The following is a 19,249-nucleotide window of genomic DNA, read 5'->3' as shown; positions in this document are numbered from 1 at the left end:
TTTGAATAAAATTCGGAATCTTTACACATCTTTATCAAATCTTGCTTCAGCCTAACCTTTATATCACGGCCACAGTATGAAGAATTAGTAGTCATCTCAAAAAAGTTTTACAGTATTCATAGAACTGCTATATTTTAAATTGAAGTTGTATAATCACCATCGAGCACAACCTAAGCAATTTGGCACGGACCATTTTCTAATTATGGAGTCAACTTCTTTAGAGAAATTCACCGAAACTGTCACATCAGCTGTTTACAAAGAAGCGTCTACGATTCAGTTAAAATCAGATTTTCTTCTTCCAAATCGTTCCTAAAAATAAAAACAAAAAGTGAGGATGCAGGAGACTTTATTGTAAAAAATCACAAAAGTACTATCACACAACATACTATCATAGTTATTATATGGATAACGTTAGTTATAAAAGCTGAAATCGAAAATGCATTTATGTATAACGATTTTAGCAGATTGAGATGCATTCTGAAGTACTGCTGAAAAAACAATTAGGCTCTTTTTTTCCAACTTTCTTTGGGTTTTTTTAAAATTTTTGTCTTTTATATGAGTATGAGTGAAAGGAATCATTGAACTGGCAAATGAGTGATTTTCCTAACGTCATCAAAGAGCTATCTTCCAGAATGACTTCTAAAGTAAATTGCGTAGAACTAGGAGAAATTGCCCCATTATAGTTCATTTATCGTTTTCTTTTCTTTCCTTTTCTTGTTAACTACGACTAAAGCGAGGATTCGAAATGATTTCAATAGGATTATCAAGAACGCGCAAGCAGCAAAGATTTTACTGCTCCCGAGTTCTCGCTGATCCTATCAACTGCATAATGAAGTGTTTTGTTTCCTCTTCCAGTTCATCCACCATCTCTCTGAGTCGCAACTATACTATTAAAAATCACACAACTTTTCGAAGGATTTTTCAGAAGGAGTCATCTGAGAAAACTGTAACAAATAGTTTCCCTCAAATTGTCCTTCAAGCAAACTATTTTGCCTTATAACATACACTATTTTTTTAAAACTTTTATGATCAATCCGTCAAATTGTTCAACAGAAAATCAGATTTTTATGTCTCAAATTCAAAATTTCAGTTGTCAGATACGAGCCCTTTTAGAAATTTGCAATTCAATTCCATAAAAAAAAAGTTTTTATCTTACTTGTGCCACTTGAAGGAAAGTTGGCCTCTGTTGGGAAGATGTCGGTGACTCGGAGGGGGCCTGTAGATTGGGCGTAGACACCACGAAGGAATGATGAGATATAGTGGGCGTGGCGAGAGGACGCGTAGTCGATGCCAATGCCAACATGGTATTGAGACTCGCTCGCCGGCCAGAAGACGAAAGTGTCAGTCGTCGAGGGCGCCTCAACTCTCCATCCATGTCTTCATCCTTTAAAGAGTCAAAAAGATAGGGATCCTACCTGAGGTTAGTCAGAAACTGCTCCTCGACATCCTTTTTGCTGGATAAGGTATGAGCAAAGTAATACAGCATGCAACATTTAGCATTCGACCCTGGCATTAATTTGAGTTTTGACATCCTGAATTCAAACTTTGTTTTTTTGCAATCATGAATCGCGATAGGAAACTACTTGTTACGTTTCTTGTTCCTGCAAATGGCTTCCATTGCAATCATAATTGCGAGAAACATAATTTGAATTCAAGATGTCTGAAGAGGGTTGTGCAAAGCCGACAGAGTCCATAAGGGACCATAAAGGGCTCATTACCATAAAGGAAGCCAATTCCGGATACATGGACGCCATCACCCAGGTGAAGGGACATGGACGCCACCGCCTAGGAGGAGGTCCGCTCGTGGAGGTCGGTGGACAATGTTGTTGGCGGTGTCAGCTCTCATTGAAGCAAAAATATGACTCACAAAATTTTAATTCTGTGTCAACAATAGGTCTTTCCCCCCCCCCCCCCAACACAATCAAACGCTTTAATTCCATTAAATCTGTTTCATGTTATACGTCATTATTCCCCAAGTAATAATTAAATGGTTAAATATCAAGTACATTAACATCTTTAGCAATATGAATGTAATTACACATTACAGGGTGTTTTCCACAATGGGTCTAATAATGTGACTTAGTTTTTAGTAGTTTCAGAAGATGATCACCTGCAGATCCGTCATTTAGTTGGGTCAGGTTTTGAAAAAAATAATGTATTTACGAGGGGAGACCCAAAAGTAATGGTGCGATGCCAATCCTAGATGTAGTAGAGCGTTCTCCAGCTAGATTACTCAAGTAGAGACCTTCACAAACCAGCTGTGTGTAAGTAGCGTCAGTTTAGTTGATAATGTCTGATCGTAGTGTTGGTTTTCTCAGGTGTTGTTGCTTTTCGCTTGCGAACTCATTATGGCATATTTAAAAGAACAAACTGTAAGTTCGAAATTTTACTTCCTGCTTGAAAAGTCGGCAACGGAATAGCTTACCAAATGCTTCAACAAGCTTTCAAGAACGATGCTGTGAGCCCGTACACAAGTTTTCGAATGGTTTGGGCGCTTTAAATGTGGTAGCATGAATGTTGAACATCATGCTCGCTCTGAGCGCCCTCCAACGTCTCAAAATGATGAAAACGTTGAAAAAATCCGCCAAAAAATAAACGAGAGTCGTCGTTTTACGATTGACGAAACTCCAGAAGAATTGAGTCACAACTGACTACAACTGTATTTATGTCGAGGACTGCATACTAAGTGCCTTGCCTCCATTATTTTTTATACCGATAGATGGCAGCACCATCACCGGATCGAACAGTTAATGAGAATTTTGAACTAGACCAGGAGTTAATAGCTACCTCATGCCAGCACCCCCAGAGGTATCGTTTCACTTGGAGGACATTGAGACCACGAGCATATTTAACGTCGCCCAGTCCCCTTTAATGACGACGGTGGATCTTCGACCATCGAGGTTCGAACTCAGGACCCTCCGGCCCCGAATCCGACACTCTACCGATCGGGCTACCACGCCCCAAACTTCAGAAGAAACAGGAGTGAGTTGGAGCTCGCGCGGGCAATCGGAAGAATGATTCCTTCACCATGATAACGCTCCCGTACACACTGCCTTCACTATTAACTGTTACTTGGGCTTACAGTGGTGGCTAGTCGTACCTCGATCGCCGTATTCTCCAAGCTACCTAGCCCCCTGTGATCTTTTTCTGTTCCCGAGAATGAAAAAAATTCTGAAAGTGAAGCGTTTTGATGATGTAAAAACTGCTTCGCAACGTGCACTGGACATGGTCAAAGTTCAAGAGTTCCAGGGGAGCTTCTAACAGAGGAAAAAAAGAATTAACAAGTGTATTTCATCTAAGGGTGAACACTTTGAAGGAGACTAAAAACATTTTGCGAATAAACTAATACATAAATATTTTAGAACAAAAATCCGGTTCTTTTTGGGTCCCCCCTCGTACGTACAAATGGGTTTGGTTTTGTTATTTTTTGATAAAATTAACACCCTTTGCCTCCCCCCCCCTGAAAAAATTCATAACGACAGGCCTGATTACCTGCTCTTGATTTACTTATAACTTATTACATCTTCTTCAGAAATTTGACAGATGAAGTGGAAAAAGCAGTTTTAGAAGTAAATCGTGGGATTTTTTTTCAAAAAAAAAAAAAAAAAAAAAAAGCAGCCAATCGAATTATCTACGATGAGATACCTGCAACTAATTAGCAACTAATGAAATCTACAGGGATGCCCATCCCTCCAAAAACAAGCGCGCACTCCTTCTGAATTCTACAAAGACCCACTACAAAAAGTAAAAAAAAAATACCCCTCAAACCCCCCTAAAAATTTCAATAGAGCTGGCTGCGCCATGACTAGTGATGTCCCGGATATCCGAGGGAAAATGAGGATCTGTATCCGTATCCGTTACTTTTCTGGCGGATCTTAAACGGATCGTTTCTATCCTAAAAATTCTTAAATATCTGAATAAAATACGCTTAAATTCCGTTAAATTAGGTTTTGTTCCCTATCTAAATTATAAGTTATCATTTCCGAAAGCAATTTGTACCCCCCGTCGCGAAAAGGAAGTGGTAATAAATTTTAAAATTGTGTATCTGTGTGCCTGTTTGCGACATCGTAGCTCCTAAACAGATGAACCGATTTTGATAGTTCTTTCTTTCGTTCAAAAGGTGACTTGATCGAAAGTGTTCTTAGCTTGGCCTCGTTTTTGTAGAACTTTAGCTACCGGAGATATTAATTAAAAACCGACTTAACGTTTTTCACAATTATGGTAGTAAAAACTACCCGTACGTAAAAATACTGGCCCTAATTGAAAGAACGAAGTTTTCTGCGCTTGATATTTGTTTGGAACTTCCAAGTTATATACAGTAGGAGCTATTATCTTGTTAAGTAAGTTTTAAATGCTATTCTAAGCCTTTATATGCGTGATTGGTAGCGATTTCATAGTCGGAAAATAAGGAGAAAAAGCTCAGTGATTTAAAATTTCTGTCTGATGTCAGTTCATATTTGTTAACTATGTGTATTCTGACCCGCGAAATTCATTTTAATATGAGGTCGGCTCTCTGGGATATGTTTTTCTTCTTTTTTTTAAATTTTGAATTTAATATTGGATTTTGTTATTGATTTGGTGTTTGTGTTATTTTCCCTTTTGGTTTTACTCGGCATCCTTCAAAGAAAGTGAGACTAAATTCTCTATTTACTGTTTGTAAAGGTGTTCCCGGCTCTGTTATTTCGTCGGTCGGAGTAAGTTGGGTGGAATGGGTCAGCGCTGCATTTATGCTGAAATAAAATGCGAAATTATTTCTAGCTTGTCCAGAAGCAGCTTTACTCTTGCTCCTGTATCCTACATCTACCGAGCATTCTAGAAATAATTTTTCACGTTCTATCTAAGCATTAATGTAGCGCTGACCCATTCCTTCCAACTCCCCCTCAACTTTAACGGAGATTTCTTTAAAGAGTAAATCATAGTCTTAATTATATTTTCGCAGTAGATGACTTTTTTTTAAAGAAACAGTGTTATTACCCTAACAGGAATACTTCCGCAGCAAATTTTACACATGGGTAGTTGATTTGGGACTGATAAGAAGCCCCCCACGCTTTTTTGTATTACATTAAACTTAAGCGTTTGGTCAATCACTTTATATACTTATCATCCAAAGATTATTTTTTACTTCTTAGTTCATTTTGCTATAAAAGCGTGTTTTTTTTTTTTAGTTTTTTAAACTGTTATTTTCTTTTTCTGTGTAGTTTAACTGTTATTCATTTCAACATAATTCAAAATCTTTTAGATTTATGAAATTGTCCCCTTCCCCCTCGTCCCCAAAAAAAGCGCGATTAAAGGTCTCGGGTGGCATTCGAAACGGGGTTCTCGAACAACAAAAAGAATAATAATACTCCTTAAAGTGTACAACAGCCGAGCTCTAAAAACATTCAACTGCGCCGATAAATTGCCTGTCCAGTAAATGTCTAATCCAGCTAATCCATCTCAGTCATTGATGTATGTGTGCAGAAATCATATTTACATTACTTTGAAAATTTGAGATACATTTTAATAAAAGTCTTGTTCAACAATGACCTGATCAACAATGAATTCCCGATTGAAGGCTCACCTAAACTTTGGCATGCAATTAGTTTAAAAAAATTATAACTCACGTTCTACTTACCTTGGAACATTGGAGCAAATTTTGTCGGATGCAGAAAAATCAAAGGTTTTTATAGGTATTTTTAAATAATTTTTGCGAGAATTTTTAAAAATAGTTAAAAAAATTTCTTTTATTTTTCACATTGTTGGATTTATGCCAAAATATTTATTAAAATTGGAATAAATTAACAATTAATAGGTAATTAATTAATTTGACTTTAGAATATTGCATTGTCATTGGGTTTGAGGTCGCGTGCCAAATTTCAAAACAATCCAATCGCAGGAAGTGGGCGAAATTTGAGTTGCAAGATTCCGTTACTAGTAGTGATGTGCCGGATCGTTAAAAAAGTAGATCCGCGGATACAGATACGGATACGGATCATTAGTGACAAGATCCGCGGATATGGATACGGATCCCAAATTTTTTTTTAAACCCAATTCAACTATCCAAGTGTAAAATTTGTTACGGAAGGTATTCCCTTCAGAATAATGGCAGTTTCTTCAAAAAATGTCAACAGCGGCAAAAATATAATCAAGGCTATGATTTACTCTTTAAAGAAATCTCCGTTAAAATTGAGGGATAGTTGGAAGGAATGGGTCAGCACTGCATTAATGCTTAGATGGAATGTGAAAAATTATTTCTAGCTTACTCGGTAGATGTAGGATACAGTAGCAAGAGTGTAAAGCTGCTACTGGACAGGCTAAAAATAATTTTTCCCATTTTATTTCAGCATAAATGCAGCGCTGACCCATTCCACTGAACTTCTTCGACCGACGAAATACAAAGCCGGGGACACCTTTACAAACATTAAATAGAGAATTTAGTCTCACTTTTTTTAAAGGATGCCGAGAAAAACAAATATGAAGAATAACAGAAACCCCAAATCTATAACAAAAACTAATATTAAATTAAAATTAAAAAAGCAAAACATGTCCCAGAGAGTCGACTCATATTAAGATGAATATCGCGGGTCAGAACACACATTTGTTAACAAATATGAACTGACAGAAGGTAAAAATTTTAAATAATTGAGCTTTTTCTCCTTATCATCCAACTCTGAAATCGCTACCAATCACGCTAATCGCTAATAATCTATCAATCTTTTTATTTAGAACTGCATTTAAAATTTACTTAACAAGATTATAGCTCTTTCTGTAGATAAGTTGGAAGTTTTAAATAAATATCAAACGCAGAAAACTTCGTTCTTTCAATTAGGCCAACATTTTTAACGTACGTGTAAATTTTTACTACCATAATTGTGAAAAACGTTAAATCGGTTTTTAATTAATATCTCCGGTAGTTAAAGTTCTACAAAAACGAGGCCAAGCTAAGAACACTTTCGATCAAGGCACCTTTTGAACGAAAAATGAACTGTCAAAATCGGTTCAACTGTTCAGGAGCTACGGTGCCACAAAAAGACACTGATACCACTTTTAAAACTTATATTTCCCCTTCCTTTTTGCAACGGGGTGGGGGGGGGGGGGTGCAAATTGCCTTCTGAAATGATACCTTATAATTTAAATAGGGAGTAAAACCTAATTTAAATGGAATTTAAGAGTCTTTTATTCAAATATTTAAAATTTTTTAGAATAGAAATGATCCGTTTAAGATCCGTTAAAAAAGTAACGGATACGGACACAGATCTTTATTTTCCCCCTGATATCCACGGATACGGATATCCGGAACATCACTAGTTACTAGATACATACATGCAGGTGAAGCTAATAAAAGCGTGTTATAGATAGAATTTCGTACAACGTATAAACATGTAGTATATAATGACAACAACAATTTTTGGCTCGTAATTTTCTTTCCTTTTTTCGTGTTTTTCCATGTTATCTAAAACACACTAAAATATATTTAAATTTTATCTGTGTTCTGGCTGGCGAGATTCCTTTACATATGACGTGCGGATAATAAAAAGTTGAACACCACTGTTCTAAAGTAATGCTGCACCGATCTGGCTCTTTCTTGAATGGATATATCTTCTGTCAGCTGAGTGAGATTGTTTATTGAATTGCTTGGGATGTCGTCATTGAATGTTTTACTTACAGCGATTGTTTAAATGGAGCATTTGTTCGCTTTTCTGTCAGCGTAAGAGCACATATGGGTTCTCCAATTATGCTAGAAGCTAATAAAGGAATGGACTTCACTACCTTTTATGTATTCCCAAAAGGAAAAGTTCCTTTTATTCTCTGTGCTTACGTGAGATAATAAAAGCATTTAAGCCAATAAGATGCAGAAGGGCAATGTTCACGTGATTGATTCCAACCATTGAGAATGTTACTGAGAATAATTGAAGGTACGTTAGGAAATAAGCTCATTTATATTCAAGGCATCCAGCATAGCATTGACGAATCTATATAACTGTCATTATTAGTACTGACTAAATGAAGCATTTAATTAACCAAAGAAGACGCTAAGGTCTTTATATATATATATATATATATATATATATATATATATATATATATATATATATAATTAATATAATCTAATAATATTTTTAAAAAAAAGAATATTTTTATTTTGCTTAGTAGAACGTCATACGTGATATTCAATTTCTTTTGCTATTTGTCTATGCCACGAATGGGGAGAACAAGTGCAGTGGACAGAAAGATTTTGGAGGAAGACTTTATTTTAGGCTATTTTGGGTGGCTAAAGGGGTAAAGGTTAGCAGGCTCTCCCCCAAAAATGTTTTGGAATTATATAGTTTTAGAATTGTTTCGTCGACGCTTGAGGTACGACGAGGTGGTTTGAGGTCTCTCCCCCGGAAATTATTGGAAGCTCAGGTCTCTCTTCGGTGATGTAAAAGTAAGGGTGGCTCTTCCCGAAAAAAATTCCCGAACTAGTGCCTTGAACGCAATTTTAGGCCATCTTTAGCAAGGTTTGAGAAAAGAATTCGAGAGTTCTCTCTCGAAAAGTTTGCGAAGTTGAAGCTTTAGAATCGTTATTTCAAGCTATGATTGGGTGACTTATTGACCAAGAAAGAGGTTTGGAGGTTCTTCCCCGTAAATTTTTTTGAACTGATGAAATCCTAAAACTCAATTTTAGACTTTCTTAGATGAATTTAAAGGGAGATTCAGGAGACCATCCCGGATTTTTTTCCAAATGGGGGCATATATATATATATATGTGTGTGTGCGTGTGTGTGTGTGTGGTGGTGTGTGTGCGTGTGTGTGTGTGTGGTGGTGTGTGTGCGTGTGTGTGTGTGTGTGCATACGCATACATACATGTATATACTAGTTTTGAATTGTGTATCGAGGCAGCCATAGGAGGCGCCTAGTATCAGGATTTAAAACTGAAGTTTAAAAGCGTGGCAATAAAGTGCAAATATATGAGCTAAAATGTCGCACCCGTGAAAAATGGCTTTAGGAATACGCAGAAAAAAGGATACTTTCGTAATGGTAGATACTATTTTCTTCTTTTAATTCGTTGAATCTTGTTCCAAACGTACCTGGCTGTTGAGGACAATGCCATCTGCAAGAGATTTTCGTCTTCTAAGCTCCCGGATCAGTTCAGAAAATTCTTCTTTGAGTTCGTCTAGTTTCTGTATCAGTTTTGATTCTGTTGATGTTCGGCACGGCTTGATGACCACCACATTATCGCCCGCTTGTGTTGTTACCGCTCCACTTGTGAGTGCATTCAACTCTTGGCTTACTGCATGAATCTCTTCTTGAACTGAGTACAATTTTTGCTGCAACTGAAATCAGAGGAATAAAATAATAAGAAATTTAATGAAATGTGAAGAATAGTATAGTCGATAAAATACTTTAGTGAAATTTGCGGACTTCATTGCGCTATTATGCGTCTAAATTGGCAAACGCGATTTCAATTTTTGTAAAAAAATAGATCAGTTTTTTCTGGAGGTATTTTTAAAAGATAAATTTTTAAGCTTCTGTACTGGGCCATTCCACGGAAAACGGCCATTTTGTCTCGCATGTTACTCCTCGTTACATATTTCATTAAAAAATACTTTAAAATATTAATTAACACATTTTTTCAGCTTAACAAATTACAAAGTTATGTGTGATTTCTTAAGCATAACATTTCGTCATTACCCTTTAAAATTATTACTTTTTAATGCAATATATGATCAGTCACGTGCGGGACTAAGGGTTGAATTTTTCGTGGAATGACTACTGCGTTCACGAAAAGGACAGACCGAAAGTAAACAGGCAGGTTGTCAGAAGGTTTGCTATTACATCCCCTTTTAAGCATCCTCTCTGAAATAAAAATGTTAACCAATAATGTTTGCATTCGCCGTCTACTTGGCAATGATTTGTTCTTGTTGAAGCCAAACACGTGATTGAGGTAACCAATTGTCACATTGTTTACATATATATATATATATATATATATATATATATATATATATATATATATATATATATATATATATTTTTTTTTTTTTTTTTTTAATGGGACAAAGCTAACTTGGCAGCAATGTGAAGCTATGCAGAATACTACATGCCCATTCACAGCATTATTGCGCTGTCAAGTTAGGTTTGCTTCAATTACAGTCTATCTTTCACTTGAACGCAGTATAGTTTGAGATTTTTATAAATTTGGGCTTCTGTTTTTGGGATCTTTTTCCAATGCCTGTTCTAGTACTACAAGTTCAGCATTAGTGTAAATGTCAATTAAAACATATACGTAGTTTCGTACGGTTACAGCTACATACGGTGTTGAACTCTGGTAATGAAAGGCGCTGCTTTCTGTTTAACAAAACGTTTAAACACCTCACGTGACGTTTATTTTCCGTTGTGACGATACAGCGATAACTGATATATTAATTGCACTTTTTCTTCTTTTCCCCTTTTTCGTTTCTTTTTACGATGTCATAATTAATTCTTAAACCTGTGAAATATTATGGCGCAAACCTAATATTCACACGACAATTTATCGCTTTTCCATGAAATTTTAGAATGTGTCAAAGACTTTTCGAACACCTTGTATGACTGCATTATTCTTCATCAAGATCGTGCAATAAAACAAAGATAATGGAGTCTTTTTAGTTTATTTTGCACAACAATTAATACCTCTGTGTTACCGAAACACTGCCCTAATGTGATGCCAGTACAGTCTGACCACCGATGAGATGGAAGGGCAAACATCCGGTTTACAGGCGGAAATAGATGCATCTATTAATTTTTCAGGGATGCCAGCTTTTATAAACGTGTGCAAGCCTCTAAATTAAGCAGAGTTATATTCAAATTAGCGGAATGCGCGCATCAAATTTTTACTTTTCCCCCTCATTCAGATAGAATCGTCTTAATTGGACGTTTGCCAATTCCATACAATCCGTAGGCAGACAGTAAGTTGCTTTCTGATTTAGTTTCTTGAATGAATAAGAACTGGGAGGTCATTCCAAGCTCGTCAGCTTGCGAGATCGAGATTTTCGCTCACGTGATCGGTTGTGACGTAGAAATGTCACAAAGTAGCATTTTAATAAACTCGAACTTAGCTTGCGGCTAGGTTCGAGTAGATTAGAAAACTGTTTTGCGACATTTCTACGTCACAACCAATCACGTGAGCGAGAATCTCGATCTCGCAAGCTGACGAGCTTGGAATGACCGCCCTGCACTTTATTTTAATAAGGAAATGCGTACCATTCTTAAGCTGTTGCTTCCATACAGTATTTCTCTAGATTAAAAAAAGAAAACAAAAGAAAAACTACGCTGAACAGTGAAAACAAAAAAACGAGGATTTTTATTTAATAATACCCATATTTTTATTACATGAATGTTATTCAGCTTGCATGTCATTCAGAATCGAGATATTCAGCTGTTTAGCGAGCGATTCAATGCTAATGATGCCCCTTTTCTGAGAACATTCCTAACAGATTTAAAAATGAAAAGCCCCAGGTCATTCGCAACGACTTAGTAACGGTTCCTGAAATAAATTGCTACGTTCTTCGAACTTTTTCTCCTCAAAAGATAGTCTTTTATGAAACATAAAGGACCAGAGCTATTAGAATCACGAAAGAAAAGCATAAGTAATTCATTAACTTTTAATAAGAGGTTACGGTAGCTAAATTAGCTGGGCTCATTAAAAGAATTTATTGTTATTTACTGAAGGCATGTTTAAGATTCATTTGTTACATATTCAGGAACTTTATTTTCATTTTTGAATATTTCCTCCCAATTAACTGTTCAGTAATGATTTTGTGGCATCGCTTTGATTTATTTTAATGCTAAAGGTTTTAAGCATTTTATTCGCAGAGAAATTGAAAGCATCTGTGTTGCTGAATTTTTCAAGTGTATTTATTATTCAGTTGTGCTAAGTGTTTCTTTCTTGGCATCTATTTGCTACATCTTGTCCATCGATCAGATTGCTTGACAGGGGGGATGCTTCTGATTAATATATCGGAACACGAAACATTGCTTACAGAAAACTTGCAATGGATATTTTCCATAATAACATGCCACTTTGAAGAAAAGTAATTAAAAAAGTTAAAAATAAAAAAAAAATTTAATTTTAAATTGTTTATTGAACTTGATTGTGCTATAAGTATTTAGATTAAAATGCGACACACTGTAAAGAATCACTTCATGTATTACTTGGTTGCAATGTGGTTTTTATTGTTTTACTAGAAAATCGCCCGCGAAGATATGACGGGTGAAAATTGCTTCTAAATTTGAGCGAACAACTGCTTGTTTGATGATATTTTCATAGTTGAAATTGTAACCCTAACTCCAGTGGATGAACCCTAAACTCCAGTTGATAACGTTCATTGTTGACCCCTTTTTCGTTTCTTCATTCCCCTGAAATGACAATCTTAGCAGTAAAACAGTTAAGTTACCGGATCCAGTTCAGCCTTGTCACAATAAAGCCTTCCCCTGCATGTTAAGGGGTTACTAGAGCCGCTATATAGACAGGCCGACGCATGAGCTTAAGTTTAGCCATTTTGGATCGGATTTTTCATTGTTGCACTGCTTGGGTTACCACAGCAAAGTTTCGGATATCGCCAAATTAGCAGAAAATAATATTTTATTTTATAAATAATTCACGTGCCGCTAATAATTGCGTACAATGAACAATCACCAACGCGATAACTTGCCAGAAAAGACAACCACTCAAACACGCGCTCCGATCCAAAAAGGCTAATCTTAAGCTGATGCGTCGGCTCGTATATATAGGGGCCTTAGGGGTTACAGTACCTCAAAAATGATGAAACGATCAAAAAAAATTTTATTGCTTATTTCAAAACTAAAAACTATTCTGAACACAGGGGAAAAGCTTCAGTGTTTAGTTCAAATATTTAAAAAGTTATGAGTGGTTTTAGGCCATGCTCGCTACGTGTTCTTATGCAAAAGAAAAACTTTAAATTGCATTTTTCTCGATGATGGTTTTTTTGTATTTTCATGTCATTAGAATCCCTAAGGATTTTTTTCTATTAAAGATACAGCTTTAAAGTAATACCTTTTGCAATTGGGATAACATATTTGACAAAACTGTGCATTGGATAAGCATTTTATAAATTACTGAAATGTTTAGAGCATGTTAAACCTTTAAAAACCAAATAATAAAAAAAAAAAAACTTTGATTTTTTACATAATTAATTACAGAAAATTTTCTAATAAACTCATAAGCAAATGAATGCACAGATTTTTAGAGATGGTTATAGTGATCGTTTAGCAAAAAACTTTTTTTAAATTAGTGCAAAAATAAAAAAGCCTTAGAGATTTTAAAAAATTGAAATTTTCCTCAATTTTTTGAAATTTTTAAAAAAATAGGCAATTTTTTTAAATTTTGAAAATAAATTATAGACTACGAAATAAGTATGCATGTTATGGTTTCAAAGAAATATAAAATTTCTTTAAATTAAAAAAAAATGTTTGAAAGGTACTGTGACTACTAAAACATATTATCAAATTGTCATGCCGTGGCGAGAGTTTCATTGTTGATGATGTCGGGAACGTTATTCGATCATTGGCTATAATATATATGAGGATTTTAATGACTCAGCACTACCCTAGTGTAGGCACTTTATCCACTGAATATTTAAGAACTACAGCCCTTTGAGACCCAGTTCTGTAATCTGATTTGGCGCCCGGTCTTTCTTGTGCCGCCATTAAGGCGAAAATGCGAATGATACTGGAGAATTTAATCCAGCTTTTCACCAGATGGAAGTATCTGCGTTCTCACGATGCAAAACTGCACTAATTCAATTTAGCCGAAAATACCCGACACAAATACTGTGTAATGTAATGAGAAAGTTAACAACCCGATACGCACTGGATTCAAGTACAGTGAAACCTGTGTTTTACAATACTGTCTTTAACAATAAACCCGTCTATAACGATATTTTCCTTGGTCCCTGGAAAATGTCAGCATAAATAATCAAACTGCCTATAACGATAACCTGTCTATAACAATATTTTTTTAGGTCCCAATAGTATCGTTGTAGACAGGTTTTACTGTAAATGGAATTGCGTATGGTATATCACATTGTGTCGGTACGCACGTGTAATAACTATGAATTTGAACTAGGAGTTAAAAAAACAACAACCCAGAATCGTCTTTTAAAACCAGTCATAATACGGTAATAATCATACATTTTAAAACTATTAGGAGGTGTCCAATGATGACACACTTTTTTCAACATTTTTGACCCTCCCCCCCCGTTTGTGACAAAATGTCACACTTCACATACCCCCCCCCCCTTTATCACATGTCATGCTATTCCTATAAAAACCACAACCCCCTCCTCCTTCACTCTTTAAAGCGTAACATCATTTGTGAACACCTTATAACTCAAACCCCAGGAGAAAACTCTTGCTGTTTCAACCCACTGACTTGAAAACTGAAAATCCAGTGATTGGGAACATTATGAAGAGAAATAAAAAACCATAGAGAGTAAAGAAATTTACATAGAGAGGCCCCGTCTATGGTAAAAAGGAGATGAAATTGAAGCCGGAATCATGGGATACAGTGGTGCAATGATAAGCGGGGTTATGATAACATGATCGCTTCGCGAGAATAGTTGTCACCAATCTCGCAAAGAGACCGAATCAAGTAGCTGGCAGATTGGTTTGCATTTTAATTCATGTTTTAATGCAATTTCAAAAACGTGTTTCATAAACTTACGACTGTATCTAAGTTTAAATCAACTACCAATTGAGATTCAATAATAGAATGTTTTGAATCAAAATGTATCTGAAGATATTTAGCAAAGCTAAGGATCTTGGGATACGGCGGTGCAACTTCTGGTTTCAATTTATTAGTATAACGGGGTTTCTTTATGTAATTTCTTTACTCTATGTAAAAAAAAACGGACAGTTCTCCATTTCATAAGTAAACATGGGAACTACTTTGATATACCCCCCCAAATCGGAAATTTGGCGACTTTTTTTGTTTTTATTGACACAAAACTTTGTTGCCACAAAAATTTTTGCCACAAAACTTTTAAAAAAACTCAAAAAATGGTACAAAATACATGAAAATACTAAATTTGGCAACAGCAAAAACCTAAAAGCTGAAAAAACCCAAATTGGCAACACCAAAATAAGGAACAGCAACCCTAAAAAGTCCGTAGGGAATGCCAGATTTGGCGCGTAATTTTTGGGGGTGTATATCAAAGTTATACCTAAACATGAAATAAAAGATAAAAACATTCTTGGTTTAGCACTTCTTTAAATATCTTACAGTTTACGGTATTGGAACAGCTAAACTTTCACCAAATCGCTTGGTCTCAAAGAATCCAAATGAATGTGAGGCTCACCTCTTCGTCCGGAGGATTAATAATTTCTACGAGTCTTCTCTCTTCGGTGAAATGGCTCCGCCTCCTGTGCTCTCCGGGAATTCTGCGCCTTGCCAGGAGATGTGACAGTCGGCTGATCTGAAATATGCAACAGATGAAAGTGGTTATGTTTGTGGAAGAGCCATACATGGGAAGGAAAATGTTTCTGAAGTTGACAGCTGCAAACAGAAAGAGAGCTGCTGTTTTGGAAATTGTAGTCGGAGCGAGAATGAGAGTGGTGTAAGGGCAAATAACATACTTACTGGTCAAAAGTATTGCAAGTTTGAGAAATCTAATATTTTGGAAGATAAGGCCATAACCAGTGGCGTTTCTTGCATGGGTGTACCCCAGGGCAGTAATTTGTGGGGCCATTCCCCGCCCGTCAAAAAAAAAAAAAAAAAAAAAAAAAAAAAAAAAAAGAAAAAAAAAAAAAAACTTTAACGTAAACATGAAATTCGTACAAACTTCAGAAACATTTTTTTCTTGTGATGTAACGAAAGTTTACATTACAAATATAAGTTATGAGCACATTTTATGGAACATTTCCCTTAGATGCATATTTAACCGACCCTCCCCGCAAGATTTTGCTCAATTTTTATTGAAATTTGATAGTTTAAACATAATGTAAATGCATTTTTGAACGCTTTTAAGATTTGAAGTATTTGTATTTTTCATGAACTTCTAAATACACTTTGGGTGTCAACCCCCCCCCAGAAGGGTGTCACCAGGGACAGATCGTCCCCTCCGCCTTTCGGTAGTGACGTTACTGCCATAACAATAGTACTTGTTCAATTGAACTAAACTACTTAAAGTGTAAATGTAATATTAGAGACATTTAAAGAAACAATAATTTAAAATTGTTATCATGAACTGCCGAAAGAAGCGTTGCAAAACCTCGGGGATTACATGTTTAAAAGGAAGGCTGTAGTTATTTAAGTCAGAGGTCGCACAAAATCATTTTTAATGCTTTTCTGTTTGTTCAATTGCCGCCATTTTTGTTCTTTCTTTTGAGAAGAACTCGAATTTGCTTCTTTGTTTCAGTTTGTTCCGAGATAACGAAAATGGATTCCCGTTTCTGATATCCTGAATTTTTTGTGCGTTATTTTTCCAGCAATTAAATAATTACTTCGTTTAATTACCTAATTACGTCTTGTCTTGAGCAAACTTAATACTTTAAAATTAGAAAATATCAGTAGATTTGATATAAATATTAATATTCTCCCCCCTTTGTTTTGTTCCTGAAAAACTCCTACATTTCTCAAACTTGCCATATTTTTGGACACTAGTATAATTTCGAGTTTAAGTGAAAAATCATCAAATAAGCTTTGAGCTAAAATATGATTGGAATGAAAAGACGATATAAATAAAGCATGAATGGTCAAGAAAATACAGTATTACACACAAATATACATTTTCTTAATGATTTGTGCTTTATTTATGTTGGTTTTTCATTTTAATCATAGTTTCGAGTCTTTGAAGGATTTGTAATGCAAGCTGCAAAAACATCAGGACGGAGTATATTTTCATTTTGAGAGAAGGATTTCAAGTATTTTTTATTACAGTGAAATTTCGTTACAACAAATACCAGTGCATGAAAAAAAAAAAAAAAAAAAAAAATCCATTTCTGCGAAATAAATATAAGGTCTCGATTTACTTGACATTACAGTGCTTGAATTCCATTGCAATAAAAATCCCAATACAGCGAATTAAATGTGCCACTTGATGTTCGTTGTATGTGTATTAATGTGTCGACTTTGGTGAAAAGTTACAGTTGGGCCATAAGAACTCGGCACTCGATAGCCCGAAAACTCGATCCTGAAAACTCGGTCGCATTCAGGCAGGACGAAAAAAAATCTCTCGAGGAAAAACCTGTCGCGCATTCCCAATAACCCGGCATTTTCAACAACTCAACTGCTTTTCAGAACTCTACAGTAATTGTAACTTGCTTTAAAATAGTTAAAGATGACTTATATCACTGGCATTAAAAAATTTAATGGGTTTACATAAGGAAAGTCGAATACATGCAAGGACTGTTATGAGTGACTGATACTCCTTCTAAGAGAAAATTATAGCTGTCGGTTCAATGAGCGGCTCTGAAATTAACTTATACTACAGTTATTCTCATCTGAACAGCAGTTTCGATTAGTCGACAATTTTCGTGCACTCCTAGTGCACTTCCATTTTAGTGTTTTTTTCTATTTTTTGCACAATTGAAACATTAAAAGAAAAACTAAAAAGGTACTCAAATCCATGCTAACCCAAATTTGAAATTTTGACGTAAACCACTGTCATTCTAACTCGTCCAATCATTCGCCAAAGCTGATTCCGTTGCGTTTGAAGTAGCGTTTCATTTTTCTTGTTTCTCGTATATAGTGCATAGCAGGAATGCATGAATTTGGTATTGGAAAGTTAGAAAAATATTATTATGAATGCAGTTAATGTAACTACAAAAAGTGGTAGCTATTGATACATATGAATGAAGGCTTGATTAAGGCATCAAACACAGTTGGAGTTTATTTCGTAAAGGATCATATTTTTCCCAATCACTTGTATTTAATGATTTTCATGTAATCGTTTTTCATAAAATTCAAGTGCTTAAACTATTATCGATGAATGAAAGTGCACTAACTTCACTATATTATTTCACAAGAATGTGCCAAAATTATGCAATTTAAAGAAAATTCATTGCTGTCTGCGTATGAACTTGTAATTTTCTCTTTACTTATTTTTATTTACATATTTATTTTAAAAAAATTTTTGCTCTTAAAATGGTTTTAAACTATCTTTCAGGAAATAATATTAGGTTTAGGTTTTTTTTTAAAATTATATCTGAAAAAAAGCTTTTTCGATGAATACATTATTTATTAAAACAGCGATAAATAATACAAAATGAAATATTTGCTTCTTACTTTTTCAACTTTCTCTAATCTTTATTAAAAAAATCTTTGATTTTATATTTTTATAACTATAAAAGTTCACTAATTTACTATTTATTTTTTCACAAGAATGCATCAAATATCAATCTTATGCAATGGAAAAAAAATCATTGCTACTTGTTTGTGAATTCTTTTTTACACACTTTTCTTTACTTATTTATGCTAAAAATTTTGTTCCTAGAAAAAAAGTTTTAAAACCTTCGATTAGGAATTAAAATTCAGTTCATATAAAAAGCTTAATTAGTTTTGGGAAATGTTTTCACTGTTATCTTTTTCTTCTTTTTTCTTATAAAAATTTCCAAGAGGGGCTCACTGCAGACTGAGAGTTTATTTGAGGCAGTGAGAAGCAAAGGGATGCAAGTGGATATTTTCAAGTTTTGAGTAAACCGCGTTTAAAGATTAGCTCCTAGGTAGGCTTTCATAGAAATTTTTTTCTAAATCATGCTCTATGGCAGCAACTACCAGGGCTACTAGTACCATCTCTTGCCCCAAGACAGAGGAGGGGTTCACCTACCATGTGTACTGGTTATCTCCAAATTTTTAATTTTGCCACTTACATTCCTTTGCTTCTCACTGCCTCATTTGTACAAAAGTAAACTTCACAAAAATAATTATTTTCTGAGAAATTTGCATCCATTTTCAAGGATTTTGTAAAATTCTGAATTTTTTAAATGGTTGAATGCTAGAGTTTTTTGTTTACGTCTCATTGATTGCATCTCGGTTTTGGAGAAACGAAAAATGGAGAGCTATAAATATGCTTTGCTTTAGAAACTCTAACATTTCGAAATTTATATATTTTCTTTTACCGTTACTCTTATAAAAACTGTCCACAGTGACTTTATTTAAGACCTACTACGTCAGTTGGAAAGCAGCCTGCCTTTCCTGTACAGACTGTTTTTCCAGGATTTGAGGACAACATTTTAAGGATTCTTTGAATTTTCATTTCCTCTATCATGGGAGAGAAAAATCTTCTTT

At 35.0% G+C, this 19,249-nt stretch overlaps 1 protein-coding gene across 1 annotated transcript in view; it reads right to left on the bottom strand.

Moving 5' to 3' along the window:
• Nucleotides 1–19,249, bottom strand: part of LOC129219296 (uncharacterized) — a 96,765-nt gene continuing 77,516 nt past the window's right edge. The window contains exons 4-7 of the mRNA XM_054853642.1: nt 15,321–15,437; nt 9,051–9,296; nt 1,157–1,384; nt 1–309 (exon numbers count right to left, since the gene is read on the bottom strand). Coding sequence (XP_054709617.1) covers nt 274–309; nt 1,157–1,384; nt 9,051–9,296; nt 15,321–15,437 — 627 coding nt within the window. The 3' untranslated portion in view covers nt 1–273. The remainder of the gene's footprint in view (nt 310–1,156; nt 1,385–9,050; nt 9,297–15,320; nt 15,438–19,249) is intronic.

The sequence above is a fragment of the Uloborus diversus genome, chromosome 1 (genome assembly GCF_026930045.1).
Source record: "Uloborus diversus isolate 005 chromosome 1, Udiv.v.3.1, whole genome shotgun sequence".
NCBI classification, from domain to species: domain Eukaryota; kingdom Metazoa; phylum Arthropoda; class Arachnida; order Araneae; family Uloboridae; genus Uloborus; species Uloborus diversus.
The sequence above is the reverse complement of the archived record's forward strand: the minus strand, read 5'-3'. Positions and strand labels throughout refer to the sequence as shown.